A 22,199-nucleotide genomic window follows, 5' to 3' on the forward strand; every position below is an offset into this window, starting at 1 on the left:
TGATTTTAGTCGCTGTCAATAAAAGAACAATGAAAAAGTTAAAGCAGCAATCCCATTAACAAGAGGTGAGTTTGATATAAATCATTGCAAGCTATAAGAATATCTGTGCTTGCTATGTTCCCTGGCCTATTTATTAATGTTGATATTAATGAATTGTATTCTACTTAGTGTTACGGACTAGTTACCCAACCACAGCTGAGATGCTTTGAAATATCTGTCTGAGCTCCATCTGCTCTATGGACTGTAAAATCCTCTCCCACCCCACCCCACCCCACTCCACTCCACACATGACACACTGGGAGCTGGGCGCCCTGTGTTTTTGTGTGACTGGCAGCCCTGCCTCCAGTGGTCTCCAAGACGTAATGAATTGTAGAACAGTTAAGAAAGACAGATACAAGTGGGATTGCTGCTTTATTCAATTCTTATGTGTATCTTAAACACTAATGTGCACTTCTATAAAGTATTGTATTGCAGACATTTTTCTAGAAAAAAAAAGTCACATGCAAAATCTATCAAGAAATCATTTAAGACATGGGGTTGGATTATGGTGTTATGATTTTATATAGCGTGAAAAATGTGTAAACATGTTATCTCCTGTCTAGTTCCTATGACAGTCGATCGCCAACCTATATCCTGCACACAGAAAATAAATAATCAGTAACTTGTCAAACACAGAAGCTAAACTTGTGCATGGGTTTGAAGTCTCCATGGATCTTGGTATTTAATTTGTCCATGTAATGAAATCCAGAACCCAAGTTTGGCAACAATGTATTTTTTTCTGAGAACTAACATTCACAGATAGTTATTTTTTTATTTTTTTTATTTTTTTTATAGTGATATATCTCAACTTTATATTCTTTCTTTGCAAGCAAGACCATGTCTTGGTGTAATGTGACAGCTGAAAGAAGTACAAATCCGCTTGACATCATTGCTTGGATAGTCCAGGCAAATTAGGATCAGTGAAGATACATCAATTGTCCCTTGGTTTCTTTATCACCCATCAAGGCACATATTGGCTTTCCTCCTGACAACTGCTGACTCAGAAAGGCCGATTGGAAAATCCACGGATTCACAATACATAATTCCTGAATATAAAAGAAAACACAACCATACGTATTATGTAACCTTCAACATGAATTGATATCTTTAATCATCCATAAAGATCAAAAAAGAATGACACACTGTAAGTGCATATTTGCCCATCATCTATCCCAACATCCATAACTCAAACCCTTCCAAGTAATACCATTGATCATTCACACAAAATCAGATTGATCAGAATTGTAATAATACAGAAAATCACTTTTACTGTATTCTGCCAATAGCCTAAAGTACTTCAATGACACAGTCATGGAACTTTCTCATATGTGTAGTACTTCTGGGAGTAGAGTCCTAGGCAGGGATGTAATGGGAGCCGATTTTGCTCTGATTTTGATATTTACAGTATGTAACCATTGGACAATTTCCAAAGTTGCCTAATGTAATAGTATTCGAGTTTATTGAAATTGGAAGTTTTGGGCTCCGAATAATGGCCCTTATTCTGATCGGTGCGGATATTCCCGCATTCTTACGGTGCGGTCCGCACGCCACGGTGTTTTGCCGCGTGCGGCCATCGTCCGTAGAAACGCCCACGTGTCCTCCGCATTCGGACGGACTCACTCTTTAAGAACAGGGCGTGTTTACGGACGACATACAAAGCATGCGTGTGCGGGAGAAACACTCCGATTCGGCACGGTATTACAGAGTATTACAGAGTATGCTCGGGAATACCGCATCCGAACGGGAGCCAAGCGGTGCTACCGCACGTAAGCGGAGTATTTACGCCAAACAACCCACTATGAAGTATCTTCTGCTATACATCACATGACCCACTTATTCAATTACCTATCCTCATAAAAAACTTCTTATTTTGAATTGGAATCAATTAGATGCCAATATATCCTTACAAGCATGCCTAACACATGCATTGCACACATTAACCCTTACAGCAATTGAAGTGCAATGGTTTCAATTAAAGCACTGACAAGCGTCCTATTAGTGAGTAATGAGTAAAGGAGTAGATTCTATTGGGTTCAGGTGTTAATGGTTGTAGTCATTAGGCGTACGTTCGCCTAGCGCATGAACGAGTGGTGTCCGCAAAGCAATAGTACACTTGTGGACACCGCACATTTCTGCCCTTTTTGATCGCGTGCATTCGGAGTGGTTTCCGAATGTACGCCCCCCAACATAAGTGTACTCCCCCGTGTCCGCCCATGTTTCCGCCCCGTTTTGCCCACTTTGAAACTACGCCCATGTGTCATTCCGCATGACGCCCATAATACGCCCCTATTTCCCGAATGATAGCGGTGAACAGTTCTGGACGGGATCTGGCCGAACTGGTACCGAGTCAAGGCGTGGCACATGCGCGTTGCGTTCTCCACGCATGCGCAGACGCCGTAAACACGCGATCCGAAAGTATGCGGTAAAGTCCGCGTCAATCAGAATAAGGGCCATTGTGAGAAAGTTAGACACAAAACAGCTCTATCAAGTCAAACATAATTAGAGCATTTTGTTTGTTTGTTTGTTTGATTTTTTTTTTTTTGGGGGGGGGGGGGTGTTAGTTGTATTCAGAAATGTTGAAAATCAAATACAAGTACACAATTACAGAAATTTTGTAACAAATAAACGTTTTTCATTATCTGTACCCTGAAAAATGCTAAATATACTTTGATCTTTCAAAACAGTTCATGTACTATACATGTAAGTGTTAAGGAGCCCATACACGGTCCGTTGTGGACCGGCTCCGTTCTGTACTATGCGATGCGCGCTCCCGCACATCACATAGTACGGTACAAAAAGTATGTCCTGCACATACTTTTTGTACTAGGTAATCATCGTATCGGATCGCAGTGCATGCACAATGCATGCACAAGGGATGCGATCCGATACAATGTGTGCTGTTTAAGCACAGAACAGATCCGATGAACGGACCGTGTATGGGGGGCTTTACACTTTTTCCAGGTAAAATCAGATGCTACTGCCGTTTATAATGATATGCGGCATGCATATTCTGTATGTTATCTATGGGCGATATCCTATTAGCCTCAATGCCATTTCAGCTAATAAAAATAGACGGATATCGTAATTAATGATCAATAATTATTATTGCAGTATCAAATTTGCGGCCATTTTTAGCTGACAAAAATGGACCTGTGATCGGGCAAAAACACATAGGATCATGTTGTAATTGAAACAAAATTGTGAGTTGGCAGTCTTCTATTATTATCATGTAATATACATTACCTTGTGACTGCTTCTATCTCAAATATCTTGGATATTGTTTCATCTCTGTCAACCACAGCCATAAATAAAAAGATATTTCAACTTTTGTTTCTCCCTCTTCCTCCTCCCTTATATTGTAAGCTCATGACATTGTTGTTTATTGGACTATGGACCTTATTCTGATCCACATGCAAAGCTGCAACATTCACAGCTGTGTGTGTGGTTTAAACGCTGCCCATATGACATCACCCTCCTTCTCACGCACTCTCTGGTGTCATACATCTGCAGGCACCCTGTATGGGAAATGGACGGGCAGCTGACATCAGCTGTCCGACCCCCGCACCCGCATCATCGGTCCATTTACATGGGAACACCCATGAAACACTGGGCGTTCCCATGGGCGCAGCACATCCCCGCCAGCCCATGCCCCCGCCCGCACTGCTAAGTGTGAATTGGACGGCAAACAAGCAGATCACCACACCCCCTTACACCAAGCGGCTGCACATGCGCATAAATGCTTATGCGCATACACAGTCGCTCAATATAGCGAGCCGACCAGAATAAGGGCCAATATCAGGGGTTCTCACACAAGTACTCCAAATTGTTCCTGTTTTCCAGGTTACACGTAGATCTTTAGAATGTGACAGTTGATAACACACTGTGCACCTTCTAAGTTTTCCGGAAAATGAGAACTGGTAATTATCCTGAGGATCGGGGTTAAAAAACTGGAGTAGATGAATCACTGCCAGCCACCACTCTGTAAAAATTGTAAATATTCTCCAGATGTCAAGCAGGAAATTCTTATGTTAGACGTTTAAGGGAGGACATGCTCAACATGTACAAATATATCAGGAGCTAATATAAGGAACTGTCAAACTCCCTTTTTTCTTCTAGAAAGGAATCTAGGACACGAGGGCACGAGTTTAGATTAAAAGAAAAAAGATTTTGTTCCTCTAGAAGAAAAAAAATCTTTACGGTAAGAGCAGTTAAACTTTGAAACTCTCTTCCTGGAAAAGTGGTGTTGGCAGACACAATAAATTTGTTTAAAATAAGGTTGGATAAGCATTTATTGATTAAAAACATCCATGGGTAGAATTAAGAAACATAATCGGTCTTTAAAAATATCAGAACATAATATACAACATGGGATAAGCTATTATAAACCTAGGTTGAAGTAGATGGACGCAAGTCTTTATTCAGCCTGATCTACTATGTAACTATGGGCCTTATTCTAGTTCACTCTTTTTGACAAAATCCTTCTTAGATGGGCAAAACCATGTGCACTGCAGGGGGGCAGATGTAAAATGTGCAGAGAGAATTAGATTTGGGGGAGTTATTTTGTTTCTGTGCAGGGTAAATACTGACTGCTTTATTTTTACACTGCAATATATAGCTCACTTTGAAGTAAAACCCCACCCAAATCTAATTCTCTCTGCATAAGTAACATCTGCCCCACCTGCAGTGCAAATGGTTTTGTCCATCTAAGAAGGAATTTGTCAGAAAGAGTGAACCAAAATAACCCCTTATGTAACCATGTGTAAATGATTAAATGATAGGAATCCCAGGGAGATTCACTATAATCCTATTACTGTATTTGATGGATGAAGGTGTGAAATGTGGATTTACACAAAAGAAAGTTGGAAGACTGAAGTTCTTTTTTTATATAAGTAATATAACATTCTCTTGAAAAATTATTATAGTGGAAGTTTATTTAAAAAAAACCTCAAAGTCAAAATGATCAGACATATGCAAGGGGGAACATTGTTTCAATTTGCATCAATACTTACTCTAATTCTTCATGTCAGTAGATGTACGAATAGGATGGACAGGCCAATATTCAATAGTATTACCATGCATATCATGATTGTATCGGGTCTCTGAAATGCAGAACACACAAAAGTCACTTGCTTTGATCATCCTGAAATGAATTTACCATCTCTGTGTAGACAACCTTTCCAACCTCTAGATAACATCTAAGTTATGTTTCTACTCTAGTGTGTTTAGGGCACTACTAGTGCCCTAAACACAAACATACTGTACATTTGTACTACAATGTAATGTACAGTGTATGGCTCTATTATACTTTACCAGATAAAAAATGAAATCTAGTAGGCAAGGAATATCATGTTTAACAATGGCTCTACATAGGTGTGTGAGGTCTCCAGCTGACCCACAAGAGAATTCAGTGGTACCAAATAATTGTGAGATTTTAGCTGAAATTATGCAACACAGAGATCGCAATACCTCACAAACGGATCTAACTATTCGCTAAGCAGGCAAACCAACTGGTTAAATAATACATAGGTACAAGCTTTCATGAACCCTCCTTCATGCAGAGGAAGTTAAAATTAAATCACAACAAAAATACCACGAAGATCTTATTTTAGTTGCAGATACAATTTCCTGTAAGAAAGACATGTACATCCATATTTAAAGATTGTGAGTAAATTTCTGTTCACTCCCATAAAAATAAATTCTTCAACTTCACTAACTGAATATTGAAGAGCCTCTTTCTATGATGATGGTGATACAAATGACAACTCCCTGCGCTCTGTTATCAGTACAGTCATACATTTCGGGCCCACATCTATCTATCTATCAATCTATCTGCGTCCTACTGAATCTTTCTCCTCTACTTCCTTCCATCTATCTCTCCCCATCTACCCTATTGCTCCCATTTATCTCTTTCACTTCTTCCCATCTCTCCCCCTCTTCCTCCCATGTCTTTCTCCGCTTTCTCCCATTTCTCTCTGCTCCTACTAATATCACCCTCCTCTCCCCCTCCTCCTATTCCTAATTATCCCCCTCTCCCCACCATATTTCATTGGATCTATTTTCTTATCACCCTATCTCCCTACTATTACTACCCCCCCCCCCCTCCATCTCTTTTAATTCCCTCTATACCTTGCTTCCACATATTTCTTCCAACCTACTGCTATCCTTTAAGAGTTAATCTGTGGGAATTTCTCATCCATCGAGGGGGTGAAGGTGCCAGGTATTCTTCAGCAAGTTTTGGGACATCTGGGAGGTGGGAAGTGCCAATTTGCAAGACCTCTGATGTGGCCTCCCCACAAGAGTTGCTGGTGGCACTAATTTGCTGGATTTCCGTTGATTAGAGGGAAGTGTAAAGGAGGTGCTGATTTACAAGACTTCTAGCAAGGGGTGTGGAAACATAGATGTTTACATGGATTCTGGGTTCATGGGTTCTGGAACATCCAGAACCCTTTTAATTGAGATTAATAGCTAGTTTAAGCATACGGAATAGTCATACTGTACATAGCTTGATAGAGGTTACATAATGCACTATAGATTCTTTATGGATAGCCTAAACCAGACATGTCCAAACTCTGGCCCTCCAGCTGTTGTGAAACTACTTGTCCCATCATGCCTTGCCACAGTTTTGCTATTAGGGATTGCTAAAACTGTGGCAAGGCCTGCTGGGATGTGTTGTTTCACAACAGCTGGAGGACCATAGTTTGGACATTCCTGGCCTAAACCAAGCATTGAGAGATTCCTCTCTTGTTTAGATTACTGTGGTGCATGACTACATCCTATTTTATATACCATTGATGGCTAACCTTGACACTCAAGCTGTTGTTGAACTACACATCCCAGCATGCTCTGCTTTAGTTTTGCTATTTTGGCCTGGTAAATCTGATGCAGAGCATGCTGGGATGTGTAGTTCACCAACAGCTGGAGTGTCAAGGTCAGCCATCAAGGTTCTATACAGTGTTTCAAGATACAGAAAGGTTTGTCAAAAGTGTCCAACCTCTGTAAAGGTTTGATGTTAAAAGGTAAGTGGATTACCTTACTTGTACCCAGGCCTCTAATGGGCTGATTCTGAATCACATGCTTCACTTTTTATGGATCCAAATAGCAAGATTTGGGCCTCAGGGTATACAGTGGAGAGAAATGACACACTTTTTGTGTTTATCCAATTCAGAGTCAACTGGATCCTTCTTTGTATGAAATGGGCATTACTGGATGACAACTGGGTGGCATCCATGGTGATCTTTCTCATGGAGTGTTATGAAAGTGTCATAGGCCTGTAGCTATTCTGTGCTACTGTATTCTGAGTTGTGAATATGGAAAGTTTGTTTCTGGGGATCTCTTACACCTAGCAAAGAGCAGGTGCAAGTGGCAATACTAATAATAAAGGTATGTGGCTAATGTGCAGAAAACCAGTGAGCAGAAAAGTGGTGGCGTTTCCCATAGTAACCAATTAGATTCTAGGTATAATTTCTCTTTTGCATTCTAGGAAATGATAGACGAACTCTGATTGGTGGCTATGGGCAACATAACTACTTGTGTGTTTTAGGACTTTAGTAAACCTACCGCCAAGTCTGTTCATTATTTTGCACATATTTGTTCATATATATTAGCAAGCCATTAAAGTATTTATTCTTATTCTAGAACATTTATGGTGTATATACTGTATGACACTTGGGAGTCCATAAGGAATAAACTTAATAAACTGTAGATTAAACCTTAATAAACCTAAATAAACTGTAGATTAAACAGCTATTACCTCTTCAGTTTCCTCTTCTACTGTTGCAGCAGGCACAGCTTGCGCACCCTTTTTAACAAGGCTTTTAGTTTCAAATTTGGCTAATGCCTTCGGCTCAGTCTTGACTCCAGCTTTGGGTTCAGGTTTTTGAGTGACAGCTTTTGTCACTGCTTTGGGCTCTGGTTTTGATGGCATTGGCTTCTGAACAACCTTTGGTTCAGTTTTCTGGATAGTTTTCGGCTCAGATTTCTGGACTATCTTGGTCTCACTTTTGACTTCTACACTTGGTTTATCGACTTTTGCATCGGCCTTTTCATCTTCAATTTGTTTAACTTTTTTAGCAGGCTCTATAGCTGTCTTATGTTCCTGGACTCTTTCAGAAGGTAAAATAGCCTTTTTTTCCTCCTTTAAATCCGGAGTACTCGTCTCAGTTGGTGCTTTGGGAGATGGGAATGCTTTTTCCTCATAGTCAAGTGGAGGAGTCACAGGTGAGGTCCGAACAGCATAGCTGTGATAGCCCTTATGAAACTCCACATCTTTTTCAGCTAATTTTTTGTCTAACCGTTGAAGTGGTTTCATTTGGTTTTCATATTTCCTGTTTACGTCTGCAGATAACGCTTGGTTACTTGGCTTTGATGTACTTGCGTGAAAGCTAGTTTTAAGTCTCTTAGCATCTGGAGGTGTTGCAGCCACAGGAGGTGAGGGGGTTCGTACAGGGGAAACATCATCAGTTAGCTTGTCTTGTATTGGAGGACTTTCTGGAGGTGTTGCTGGAGGTGGCTCTTCATTGGTCACATTCGCTTGTTCTTTCAACTCCATGGGTTCAGCATTTTCTAAAATCTCCTGAAGCATTTTTCTCTTTATGTATTCTGGACCTAGAAATAAACAAAATAAGAGAATAAGATTGGTACAAGAGATCAATAGTATGATTCGTTTTTTGCAGCACTGTTTTGGAAATGTTAGTTATTACTGTCCTTATTAAGCAATTGGTCACAAAATATTGCACATTTCTCATGTAGGACTTGGACATAACTGCTCTACCCTACCATAACAACAGGACATAATGAACTGACCATCATCATCATCATGGCTCTGTTTACAGGCTATAAATGCAGCACAGAACAGTATTACTGAACCTTCTTAAATTAGCAAAATAGCAAAACTCATTGTACAGTACAAGAACATTTACTCATATCTAATTACAGTATGTTGGATTATATGTTGGAAGTACTGGATGTAGCTCTTTCAAATTTACAAGGAAGCAACTTCTAAAACACAGTAGTACAGTGATAGAGGGAGACATGCCATATTTCATTGTTCAGCGATCACACAGTAATAAGACCAGGATTCTTAGGTTCTAACACTTTGCCATTACACTCACAATTTTAATGTCCTTCAATGTTTTATGTGCCAGAGAATATCATGCTTAATGACCTAATCTGGGTGTTAGCAACTAAAAGGACATAGGGCCTTATTCTGATCGGAGCGGCCAAACGTGCGTACGTTCGCTAATAACGTACGCTATCCGCACGCGGCCGTTGGGGTTAAGTCCACCCACAACTCAGCCGCATACGTACGGCCAGAAACAACGTCGAAGGGGAGTGGCGTACAAATGTGCGTACGCCAACGTACATGGACGGGCCAGCCCTTACACTCCGACAACTGGCGTACAATTGAGCGTACACCACCGTTTACGGACGTCTCTCGTCCGTCTTCCCACCGACTTCTTGCGGCTATCTGAGCGTACGCCAGCTTGCACGGACGGGTCCCTATAGTTTTCAATAGAAAGGTCAGCTTATGTCACCGCTCGTGAGAGTGAGCGTACGTCCGTGTGCGCTGACATACCCTTCACATATATGGACCTGCAAATCTTGCCTTTCAACTATAATAATGAAAATTAATTAATTGATTGAATTAATTAATGTGCAAAATAGTGGGCATGGGCTTAAAACATTGCTGAAACATCCTTTGTAGGTGTTAGATGTGGTTTATGTTATTGTATCATAAATACAAAACCTATGTTTGTATTAGAGTGAACACGTTGACACATGTCGACTTGTGTAGATTGAGTGTGCTACTGTGTAAAGTCTATGAAAGCACGTAGTGAATGTGTCTAACTGTTTAACAAATACCTACCTTAGCATATATAAGCAGGTCTTAAAAAGATTCTTACCTTAAATTAAACAAACCTTTAAATGTAGAGAAGTATGGAAAGATAAGCTTCCAATGTGTTTGAGTGCTGTGTGTGGCTTGCAGGTAGTGAAATCATGGTTTGGACTTAATAGACTGCAGCATTGGTTATTACATTCAGGTGTATGTGTTTGGTAGTAAGCAGCGTAAATTAGCAAACCCAGGCGCACGCTGGCATGCGGTATCTGTAGGGGTGGTTTGAGATGGCGGTTGGCGGCCGCCTGTTTTGTGTCCGAAATGAACGGTGCTGTAGGCGATCGTGCGGTAGTAGCACCGCTCATTTTTGGTGCACACCCCCGTGTACGCCCATATTTACGCCCATTTTCCCTCATTATTTCGGCCGCTCCCCTCATCACGCCCCTATGCCGCCCCCAATGCCCGTACACTCGCGTATAGGTTTTTTCGCACGTAGAGACCCGTCCGTAAGCGTTGTGGAGTGGTCGCGCCTGCGCATTAGCGAATGTACGCATGCGCAGATCATAAAAAACACCGGGACGTCCGCGTACGGCCCGGCCGCTCCAACCAGAATAAGGCCCATAATCTGAGTGTCAATACCTAAAATGACCTTTTTTATTGTTAAAATCTAAAAAGATCTAATTTTTTAACTTAAATTGAAACTATATACTGTACATTTACTGATGAAATGTGTGGAATTAATCATATGTAATGTATAGTGTACACAGCAGCACTGCCAGCTCCTGAGATTCATTTGCTTCTATGGGAAGGCCATGGCTGGAAATGGATCCAGCTTCATGCGGCATAGTGCTCCCACAATTCATGGGCATCAGAGGCAAATGCTGCAAGGCAGTAGCAGGACACATTTTCAGTGACATCACAAGGGTAGCACCAAGTGCCAGCTTCTGCTTAGTGGCAGGAGCCCTGTGCTGCACTGTAACAGTAAGTGCAGTAGCCAGCTTCTGTCTCAGGGCGAGATGTACTAAAATGAAAATGTGGTAAAACCCCAGTTTTACCGCATTTTCCTATGTACTATTACCCGGCCACACCGATATCGCCGGGAAGGGTATCGCCACCTTCGGGTGGCGATACCCTATAGAAGCCTATGGGCTTCTTTTCGCCACCTCCGCCACAACCCCGCCACCTCGCCAAACCCCCTCCCTTGGGCTTACCTTCTTACAGGTCCTACTGGACCCCGGAAGGTAAGCCCTTCCTCCCCCTAGCAATGCAGCCGGACGTCCTTCCAGCTGCAGGGGGGGGGAGGCGCCAGGGACAGCCACACTGAGTTGTCCCGGCTGCAGGGGAGAAGCAGGCGGCTGGGAGGTGACGGAGACCCCCCGCAGACCACAGTACAGGTACCGTGGGGATTCTCCTTCACCGCACCGCGATGCCAGCTGCTTATGTTAGTACATATGCACTGGCATCGCGGCGGGGGCATGGCGAAGGGCGGCGATGTATATTAATACATCCCGCCCTCAGTGTAGGAGCCAGCAATGCAAACAGTCTCCGGGGCAGGCCACATTACCCAGACCCCAGCAGAAATGGGGTTGGTATACACCCTCTTTCGCAAAGCCACACTCACGTCCTGTTAAGCAACGCTCTGTGTTTAGCAGCCACCACACTGGGTGTGGAAGGGGTAAGTGACACTACTGCACATCTGTAATAAAGGCCAAATATATTAAGCATTAACAAGTGAGTTTTTCATGATTTTCTTTCCATTCCTTACCATCACAGTGGGCATAGAGGAAGAATAGAATAGTTTGCCAAGCGCAGTGAGTTACCGAGCCTGAAGCACTGCAAGCGCAGCAAGCCATGGTGTGTGGACGCAATGCACTAATACCTTGTCCATGTCTACATATGTTTACATAGGCACCAAAGAAATGTGAAAACCTTATGTGGAATGTTTCATGTGTCAACCATTTACATGTAGAGCTTTTGCTTGTGTTGGCCTGTCAATGTTGACCTAGTGTATGTCGACCCTTTTCAGGTGTCGACCTAATCACTGTAAAGCATTATACTAGGGTATACGGTTGTTAGGTCAACACATATAAGGTCGACATGGCTTGGGTCAAGGTCGACATGGCTTGGGTCAACATGTTTAGAATGTCAACACAAGCATTAGGTTGAGAGTCAAGGGGTCAACATTTGTTATTCACTTATTTTTTTGGAGAAGACATGTGCCAACAGGCGGTATTTCATGCCCTACCATCCATTAGGGCATGGAGGGAGAATAGAACAGTGTGATGCGGTACACTTAAACGGTGTCCATATCGACCATGTCAACATTCGGGACAAAAGAGTGAAAAGCCCATGTCGACGCTTTGACTATCAACCTAGAACAGGGTTGCCGACTTTGTTATTCTCCTCTCCGGGAGAAGCCCGGAGAGGAGAGTTTCCCAGCAGCCGTTCAGGGGGCGGGGCTTAAGCGTGACATCACTAAGCCCCGCCCCCATGATGCAAAACCAGTAAATTTGCGGATCTCCATGGAGGGGGCGGGGCTAAAATGACGCGTTGTGTCATTTTAGCTCCGGATCTCCATGGAGGGGGCGGGGCTAAAATGACGCGTTGTGTCATTTTAGCTCCGCCCCTCCTCTGAGACCCGAGGATTGCGGCATTTTAATGCCCCGATCCGGGGGACAGCGGGGGTGCCCCCTTAATCCGGGAGGGTTGCCCACCCTTCCGGGAGCCGGGAGGGGGGACCCGATTTTCGAGAGACGTCGGCAACCCTGACCTAGAAATTGTTGACCTACTGCTTGTGTGGACCTTCCAACCATGTCAACCTTAGGCATGTCCACATACTCACATGTCAACCTAAGCCATGTCGACCTTCAGTGGTCAACCCAATGCATGTAAACCTTACATTGACCGACCCAATGACACATACCCAGTATACTAGAACCCAGCAGATGTGAATGATGGAAGAGCCATAATGTACTTCTGAATCATCCAACAAATGCTTTGTTTCAGCCTCCACATGATGGGATTCTATTACACTGAGTTTCAAGTCAGTAGCAGAACAAAAGGTAAATGACAAGCATCATGTGACAGAATTACAGCTGAGAACAAAGCCTTTGACAGGTACAATAATGTCTTTACCCTTTTAGCTGATGATTGCAGTGACCATGCAGTGTTTGTGTAATTGTTCGTAAAGGTGCTAAGATACAAATTAAAACATCTGTTCATAGCACAATGGACGGGTAACAGAGACACAACAAAAGCAGAGAGTAAATAAAACATATTGTTTGTACATGAGAAGTACAGTAGTCACTGAAGGAAAAATACAGACAGATGATGATGGCAGACTGCACTGTGTCAGTATTATCATTTCATCACTACAGTATGACCATATTACAGAATTGTAATACACATGTCATATCTGATTGCCTGCTCAATGCCATGTCTACATGAAGATAGTGGGAACATCTACCTCTAGTTAATTAGGGTGACTGATAACATGTACCTGGCTGATAAAAGTCTGGAGAGAGTTCTCTTGCCATCGTTCTTGAAAAACTGGATTCATTATTTGCCGCTTGGGCTGCTTGTTCAGCTCCTTCTGATTTGGCTTTAGCATGAGTTGTCCTGAAGGAAAAAATAAATACTGTATATATATATTTTTTTAGAAGAGCAGAATTATTTTTATTTAATTGTTGTTCATATGAAAATGTACCTGAGATGCTTCAAAATAAACCCAAGTATTAGTGTGCCAAAAAAGACCCATAACACACTATTGAAGGGGCCCATGTCAGAGCGGCGGAGAAAGGACCGTAGCCACGGGGCATCTCGTGTGCCCCTGGCTCCTACTGTAACTGCCATCCAGTGGTGGCTAAAGAGGAGGAGCTACAGCACGGTCCAAAATTAAACTAGGAGAGCCACACCAACTGCCAGTGAGTCTGTTTGGAATGGCAGTTGGTGGTAGTGGGTGTGGCTTCCCTATTTGGTTTTTTAACTGTGTGTGTGCCTCCCCTGCTGCTGTAACATTCTACGTTTCTATGTTTCAAATGATTGTAGTTTGTTCCAAACATGCATGTGCTTCTCATTAACTCAAGGTGATTCAGGTTCGCTCTCAATGCACATTTGGTTTGCTAATGGATAAATCCATGTGCACTGCAGGTGGGGCAGATGTGCTGAGAGAGTTAGACTTGGGTGCAGTGTAATAAATAAAGCAGCCAGTATTTACCCTGCACAGAAAACAAACACTCATAGTGATCCGAACTCGGCCCCTGCCCCGATGGTCGCATGTGCAAATCCCAAAAGCTAACGGGCTCTCCTAGACTGTTTGCAGCAGGGAGGGAGGAGCGGGCGCAGATGGCGGTAAGGATGGGGATCACCCATGGGAACAGCCAGCATTTTATGGGCATCCCTATGAAAATTCTGGCCATTCCCATGGGTACGCAGACAGGCAGGACCCTAGCCGCCCACTCCGTCTTTGTCCAGGCACACGCAACTAAAAGTCAGTTTTCACTGACTTGTATTTGCGAAGGCAGAATAAATCATTCAATGTTTGGTGACCATTGAATCATTTCTCCTAAACAGTCTTTTTCTCAATACTAGTAAACTGCATTTGAAGCAATTGAGGGAAGCTCTGGTTATTCATTTTATATACAGATATTATTAGACAAAATATGAGTAGATGGCAGCTCTTGAGGACCGGTTTGGCCACCCCTGGTGTAGACGAAGCACACTTATTTAATAGTAGATAAGTGATCCTATGGATAGCTGCCATGAACAAATTTTAGTCTACAGTCATGTGGCTCAGTGTTGTTAGAGTGGTCAGGGCTGCAACTAGGGGGGTCTGGGGAGTTGTATGCCCCAGGTGCCTAATGTGATACCCATACGTGCATGCAGGAATGAGGGTACAGTATGTATCAGAGCTAAATTACTAAATTGCCCAAGGTGATGAAAATCCTAGGTTTGGCCATGGAGTGTCCATTGTTGTTGTGATTGTATCAAGCCATCTTACTGCTGGTCTTCCCCTTTTTCCGTGGCCTTAAAATACCCCAAATCAACTTGGTTTTTCAGTGCAAATGATTGGCATTTAAAAAAAAATGGGAACACACAAAATATCTCACTTTTTGATTCTAACACCCTATTACATTTGGCCCAGGGTGGCTGTTGATCATTAACCTTCCTTAGGCCATTAAGCTACCGAGCCCCAGAGGGCCTGCTCTGCTGCCCACTGAATCACTACCCCTGCCACCATATACCCTTGCAACTTTGCGGGAATGTGTCATGAATACACATCCCCTCGCATCTGCTCTCCCAAAATTAAGTAAGCCGGCAACTGACTTATATTTGCGGGAATATGGCCGAAGACAGTCACATGACGTCAGCTGCCTGCAATCAGCACACCTCCTCGAGCCCACGATCCCATGGAAACGCCCAGCATTTTAATGGGGACGCCCATGAAACGCTGGGTGTCCCCCCATCCACATGACCCTGCACCACTCTGTACGAATGACCCAGCGACATTGTAGCCGCCACAGCCATTTGCACAGTGGACTTGCACATGCGCCCGAACGAATAGATCAGAATGTCCCCCTAATTTCTAACCTACTGTATTGCACCCTCTCAAATGACATAATAAGGTGGCATAAACACATAGGTCCATAAATGTAAGCACAAGATGTTCAAAATGGCATGTACTTGTACATTGTGATGATGCATTTTTTGCACATTCAGAATTATTGTGAAAACATGCCACATAACTCTTGATGAAAGAACTGGATAATATAACAGGTCAGTTATAGGACTATTCTCATATCATTTTTTTAATTCAGTAAATGCTACTTTCTATAGGTGGAGATACCAACCATGGTTCTCAAGTCCTGGTTAGACATACTTGAGCTCAGGTGACCTAAGCCCCGTACACACTGGGCGACTTTCATGTGAAAGCCGCTCAGTTTTCAATGATAAGCCATTTACAAGGCGTTCAAGCAGTGAAAAAGACCATGTCCACCTCAGAAATTAGTCAAAAACTCCAAAATTTCCTTGTTGAAGGTATAGAATTTATTTTACAAAATAATTATTTTATTTTTAAGGAGGAATTTTATGTTCAGAAAAGGGGGACTGCCATGGGCACCAGGTTTGCCCAACATTTTTATGGATGAGTGGGAGACCGAAACCATCTGGTCCCACCACCCATATGGGACAAACCTGATGTCCTGGCGAAGGTATATTGACGACATCCTCTTTGTCTGGAGATGGGATAGGGAAGGTTTAGACTTATTTTGTCAATATCTGAATGAAAATGAAAAAGGCATTAAGTTAACTTTTGAGATAAGCCAAGAGCAAGTAAGCTTTCTTGATGTTTTAATATATGTGGAGAATAATTTAATCAAAACAAAAAATTACATAAAGCCAACGGACTCCCAGGCATATATTAATAGAAACAGCTGCCATCAAGATAGGTGGCTGGACTCTATACCGATAGGCCAGTTCAGACGGCTCAAGAGGAATTGTACCGACAATTCTGTGTTTCAAGAACAAGCTGGGGAAATGAAAGAACGCTTTTTAAAAAGCGGATATAACCCAGAAAAAGTTGGTAATGCCTTACTTCAAATACAAGACATGGAACAAGAAAGTTTACTTGTCCAAACAAATAATAAAACAAGTCAGAATGGGAGGTTTAAACGGGCCTTCACAATTCTGCTCAGCACCGTGAGGTAAAGAGAATAATTCAAAAACATTTGTCAAAAATAATTTCGGACCCAAAATTACTGAAATTCTGATCAATGAGAAGAAACATATAATCAAGGAATTTCTGACCTGTCACTCGACTAATGTCATCTATTGGATAGAGTGCCAATGTAATTTATTTTACATTGGGAGAACTAGTAGGTCTTTTAAAGTTAGGATTTCTGAACATATCAGAAATATTAGGAAGGGTCTTGAAACACATGCACTTTTATGCACTTTAAATTGAAACACCAATGTTATCCCGATTTTATAAAGAATTTTTATGTTTTAAGGAAAATCCTACTGCATCCCTAGCAAAAAGTGAAATGATTCTGATTTTTAATTATCACACTCTAGCTCCAAATGGTCTCAATAAAGACTTCGAGGTAAAGTGGTTTATGTGATTTACCTACTGGTTATTTTAGCTTGTATTCTTTTAATATAAGTTATTAATTGTATTTTTTATCTATTTATTTTCCCAATATGTACCTCTTGAATAATACGGAGGATGAACTCTTATGCACAAGACACTTTTGGTAAAACCCCATTGGTCAAAATAATGGAATACGGAAGCCTATGGGTCACATGGAACGCAAATATGATATCTTGCGAATTTCAGAAGACAACTTCCGGGACTATGGGCCTTATTCTAGTTCACTCTTTCTGACAAAATCCTTCTTAGATGGACAAAACCATGTTCACTGCAGGGGGAAGATGTAAAATGTGCAGAGAGAATTAGATTTGGGTGAGTTATTTTGTTTCTGTGCAGGGAAAATACTGACTGCTTTATTTTTACACTGCAACATAGATCTCACTTTGAAGTAAAACCCCACCCAAATCTAATTCTCTCTGCACAAGTAACATCTGCCCCACCTGCAGTGCACATGGTTTTGTCCATCTAAGAAGGATTTTTTCAGAAAGAGTGAACTAGAATAAGGCCCCATGTGAGAGATGGAACCAGGAAGTTGACGAAAAGAACCGCTGATACGCAAAACAGCGTAAGATGGACCGCTTATGGCATATCTGGCAGGAAGCCGGAACTGTGCCTATGGACAACAGAGATGGACCGCTTACATCATATCCAGCTCCGGGTAATACCGAAAACCGGAAGTCGCCACGATGAGTATCGCGTGGACCGCATACATCACTTCCGATTCCGGGTGGATACCGGAAGCCGGAAGTGCAGTCGTGGGAGAATTTTACCACGATTAGAATAGCGTGTATACAGCATTAAGTAAAATACGGAATTATTGGGGAGATACATTACCTTGGGGAATCCGGGATTAGCTTGATAGGATGATCTTGATAGAGGTATAACTATGGGTCCAAGCACCTTTCCCCTGCATACCTTGAAAGTAGGTGGTGCAGAGGGCAAGGTGACTGACTGACTGACCCGGGTGACCAGCTTCCAGGGACGCCTGTTTGTTGTGATCAACATCTGCTTTTATGTCTACTTCCTTTGTGTAGACCACATCACTCGGTGAGAGTCAGCTGTTACTTATCTTGTTTTTATTGTAAATATTTTGTGAATAAAAAGCGGTACTTCACCATACCAGCTCTTTTATTTTATTTACATGGGACAACGAGGATTGGAGTTGTACAAGACCTGTTGGGGACGTTACCGCCCCCTAAGAAAGTGAATGTAGTCTACCCTGAAAAGTAGGCTTAATTTAAGGGTACGAGTCTTGACCATTATGAAATATTGAACACAATATATACTGCAAAAGTTTATACTGTATTACACTATTGCGGTTCTATCTTTTCTTTCTTTTTTGGGTACAACCAATAAGAGATGATAAGAGGGGACCAAAATACCTGCGCCAAGGGCTTTTCAGTATTTTTTTTGTGGCTCAGTTTTCTCGTCTGAGCAGCTTTCAGCATGAAAGCCGGCCAGTGTGTACGGGGCAGCGATGTGCGGTGAGCGCTGTTGCGCGCTCCCGCATCATCACTGCTGGCTGCCACTCATCTGCTGGTATTACCTGCTATGGAAAGCTGTCCACCCCCGGGGAAAATGGCTGGACAGGGGGAAACATTTTCCCAATCATCATGCACCATACACACTGGGCATAATCGCCCAGTGTGTATGGACCTTTAGTTAGCATCTAAAACTAACTAACTTGACTGTTACGGGCACGTTTATTTAAGCTTCTAAAAGTGTAAAGTGGAGATGTTACCATAGCAAATACCAAATACATGTGTATAGTAGGAGATATAGGGGAAAATGTACTAAGATGGGAGCTGTATTTCACATGAGATGTTGCTATGGGAAACCAATGAGCATCTACTACTTGTATATTTAGCACTTTCTAAAAGATAATAGATAGTGGGACAGATGCACTATGTTTCAAAGGTGATAAAATGGAGAGTGATAAACAGCCATCCAATCACTTCCTACCTGCTATGTAACAAGCTGTGTTTGAAAAATGTCAGACAGGAGCTGATTGGCTGGTTGTTTATTACTCTCCATTTTATCACTTTTAAAGCTTAATGCATCGGGCCCAGTATCTGATTGGTTGCCCATAGCACCATCCCAGATAGTTTGGAAGCTTGTAGGCAGGGCCCTCATACCTTTGACTGTCTGTAAATACTCAGTTCGTTGTATTACTGTCTACTATTGTAAAGCACAACGAAATTTGCTACGCTATATAAGAAATTGTTAATAAATAAATAGAAAATACATTTATGTCTATGTTTTCTTTGTTCTGTATATATCACTCGCCATTATGTTATTACCTTGTTAAATTGCTGTCATTAGATCTTGAAAAAAGTAGGCCTATATAGATGTAGACTTCTCATAAGGCAAGAGGAGACAGACAAGAAGGGGATCCAGACACAATTCTGATTACATAGAGAACAGCTGCATTTCGTACAATTCAGGAAGAAACTGATAAGGTTTTCTAAACACACACTTATAATAAATATAACATTAAATTGAAAGGGACATTGCCGGGATACTGAAATAAATCAATATATAAGAGAGACGGATTTAGAACAATTTAATCTGCCTTGAAAAAGTTGTATTTTTTTTACTGTTTACTTCACACACAAAAAAATACCTTTCTACTTTGTTTGTGCCAGTGGAATAATTATGTCAGACCAATGCTAAATACATCTCCTTTGAAGCAAAAAAAAAAATCCTTTATTTCTGTAATTTATGTGAATTATTTTGTAGCTCACTGAGCTAAAGTAAGCTAATGCATTGCTGAGCCAGTCTTTCCAGCTGTCAGATGTAAGAGCCTACTTACTGCATTGCTGGGCCAGTCTATCATGCTGTAGGATGGGATGCGGTCAATATGCCGGCGGTCGGAATCCCGGCGGTCGAAATACCGATGCCAGAATCCCGACCGCCGCAATGCTGGCACTTTGTCCCTCTATGGGTGTCCATGACAACCCATAGAGGGAGAATAAAATAGTGTGCCGAGCGTAGTGAGGCACCGTGCCCGCTGCGTGGTGAGCGCAGCAAGCCCACAAGGGGGGGCGATCCACGGCTCACCCTTGTTGGCATTGCGGTGGTCCGGATTCCGCCGTCGGTATTTCGACCGCAAGGATTCCAACTGCCGGCATATCATACCGGACCCTGTAGGATAGTAACTGCTAACTTACTGCATGGCTGGGCCAATCTATAGAATAGTAAGTGCTACAGTAACTTACTGTGTTGCTGGGCCAGTCTGTAGGATAGTAAGTGCACTGCATGGCTGGGCCAATCTATAGAATAGTAAGTACTAACTTACTGTGTTGCTGGGCCAGTCTGTAGGATAGTAAGTGCTAACTTACAGGCCGATTTGAATCTGACCTGTTTGCTAGGCAGCGTATATTTGCAGCCTAACGAACAGGGTAAGTACCACCCACCGCCCTACCAAATGACCGCATGCGAGGGGATGTGTACTCGAACACACACAGTATCCTCGTATGCAGCCAAATGGGAGAGAAATCATTCGATGGTTGCGGACCATTAAATAATTTTTTTCCTCTTCAGTAATAAAAGTCAGTCTAAACGGACTTTTATTTCCGTGGCTGATCGAAAATGGGCCAGTCTATAGTATAGTAATGCTAACTACATTGCTGGGAGAGTCTCTTCAGCTGTAGGAAAATAAGTCCTAACTTATTGTGTTGCTGGGTCAGTCACACCAGCCAAGGGCGTAATTACCACAGGGGCAGGCAGGGGCGGATTAAGGGATGGGGGGGGGGCTCAAGGGGTCAGTACACCTGGGCCCCCCTCTATCTAGGAGCACCTTGTGTTTGGCATGTATTTAAAAAATTTTTTTAGCTAAAGGTTTTGTGCATGGCAGTGGGGTAGTGCTGCAGCTTTGCCTATCTGCCAATGTGACAATGATTAATGGTGCTGAGCATCGGGAGCCAAGGCACACTGACTGCACAAGTGTGCAGTGCATTACTTGGAGTTGATTAAGTCCCATGAGACTTTGCACAAGAGGTCAGAGGCTAAGAGGCTTGTGCTGAGCTCTGCTCAGTGGAGCTCATCATATGCTTCTCAGGCCCATGGAGGACAGCAGCGGCCTCATCATGGGAGGGTTTTTAATTAGATGCAGCACTGAGCCTGTCAGGGCTTCTACAGAGTAATGAACAGAGGGACAAATACAGGCTTTTCATGTAGTATTTTCTAAATATTTATGTTTATATTAATTCCCCCTACCCCCTTGCAGTTACCCAGGGTTGCCGACCCTCCTGGAATTACCGGGAGTCTCCCGAAAACCGGGTCTCCCTCCCGGCCCCACTGAGCCCCCCGATCGCGGCATTTAAATGCTGCAATCCGCGGGTCTCAGGGGAGGGGGCGGAGCTAAAATGACACACTCATGTCATTTTAGCCCCGCCCCCTCCATGGAGATCAGTGATTTAGACTATTTCCCGTAATGGGGGCGGGGCTTAATGACATCACAGTCAAGTCCCCCCCCCCCCCGGGTAATGAAAATCTCCTCTCTGGGCTTCTCCCGGAGAGGAGAATTTGAAAGTCGGCAACCCTGCAGTTACCCATTGACCCATTTGACAGTGTAATATTCTCCCGTGCAGTTTGCGGCCAGTAATGACAAGTGGGAGGGATCCCCCTGTCTAAAGTGATCCCGGGACCCCCAAAAGCTTAATCCGGCCCAGGGGGCAGGGGATGCAGTTGCTATGGGTGCCACAGCTAAGAGGGGCCCACCTTACCTGTGTAAGTTACATGTGTTATATACATTTATCACCATTGGTTGATATACAGTATAGGGGCCCTTACAAACTTTTGGTATGGGGCTTACAAATATCTAGTTACACCCCTGACACCAGCTGTAGGATGTAAGTGCTAACATACTGAATTGCTGTTCTAGACTCTCCGGCTGTTCAGATGCTCAGTGCAAGGGACAAACAATGGGCCCGATTCAGACCTGATCATTGCTGCTCTGATCAGCTCTGGCCTCAATCAGTCTAATTTCATTGCAGCTACTGAGTAAGTCTCTGGCTACACGGAGCCTGTGATCAGTGGTGACCAGTGGGGAAATAATTAGATGGTGTCCGGCTTACAAATGGATTTGGACATATTCACTCATTGCAAAAAGATTTGCAGCCGTACACATCTATTCGCACAGCGATTACATAAATGTCGGGATTTCACTTTAGTGGG

The 22,199-nt window shown here is 42.8% G+C and overlaps 1 protein-coding gene across 1 annotated transcript in view; it reads right to left on the reverse strand.

Annotated features, from left to right (window-relative positions):
• Positions 1-390: 390 nt before the first annotated feature.
• Positions 391-22,199, reverse strand: part of JPH2 (junctophilin 2) — a 138,743-nt gene continuing 116,934 nt past the window's right edge. Inside the window, exons 3-6 of the mRNA XM_083147008.1 lie at positions 13,374-13,492; positions 7,790-8,643; positions 5,049-5,138; positions 391-1,085 (exon numbers count right to left, since the gene is read on the reverse strand). Coding sequence (XP_083003134.1) covers positions 5,058-5,138; positions 7,790-8,643; positions 13,374-13,492 — 1,054 coding nt within the window. The 3' untranslated portion in view covers positions 391-1,085; positions 5,049-5,057. The remainder of the gene's footprint in view (positions 1,086-5,048; positions 5,139-7,789; positions 8,644-13,373; positions 13,493-22,199) is intronic.

The sequence above is a fragment of the Crinia signifera genome, chromosome 6, assembly GCF_055691185.1.
Source record: "Crinia signifera chromosome 6, ASM5569118v1, whole genome shotgun sequence".
In the NCBI taxonomy this organism is placed as follows: domain Eukaryota; kingdom Metazoa; phylum Chordata; class Amphibia; order Anura; family Myobatrachidae; genus Crinia; species Crinia signifera.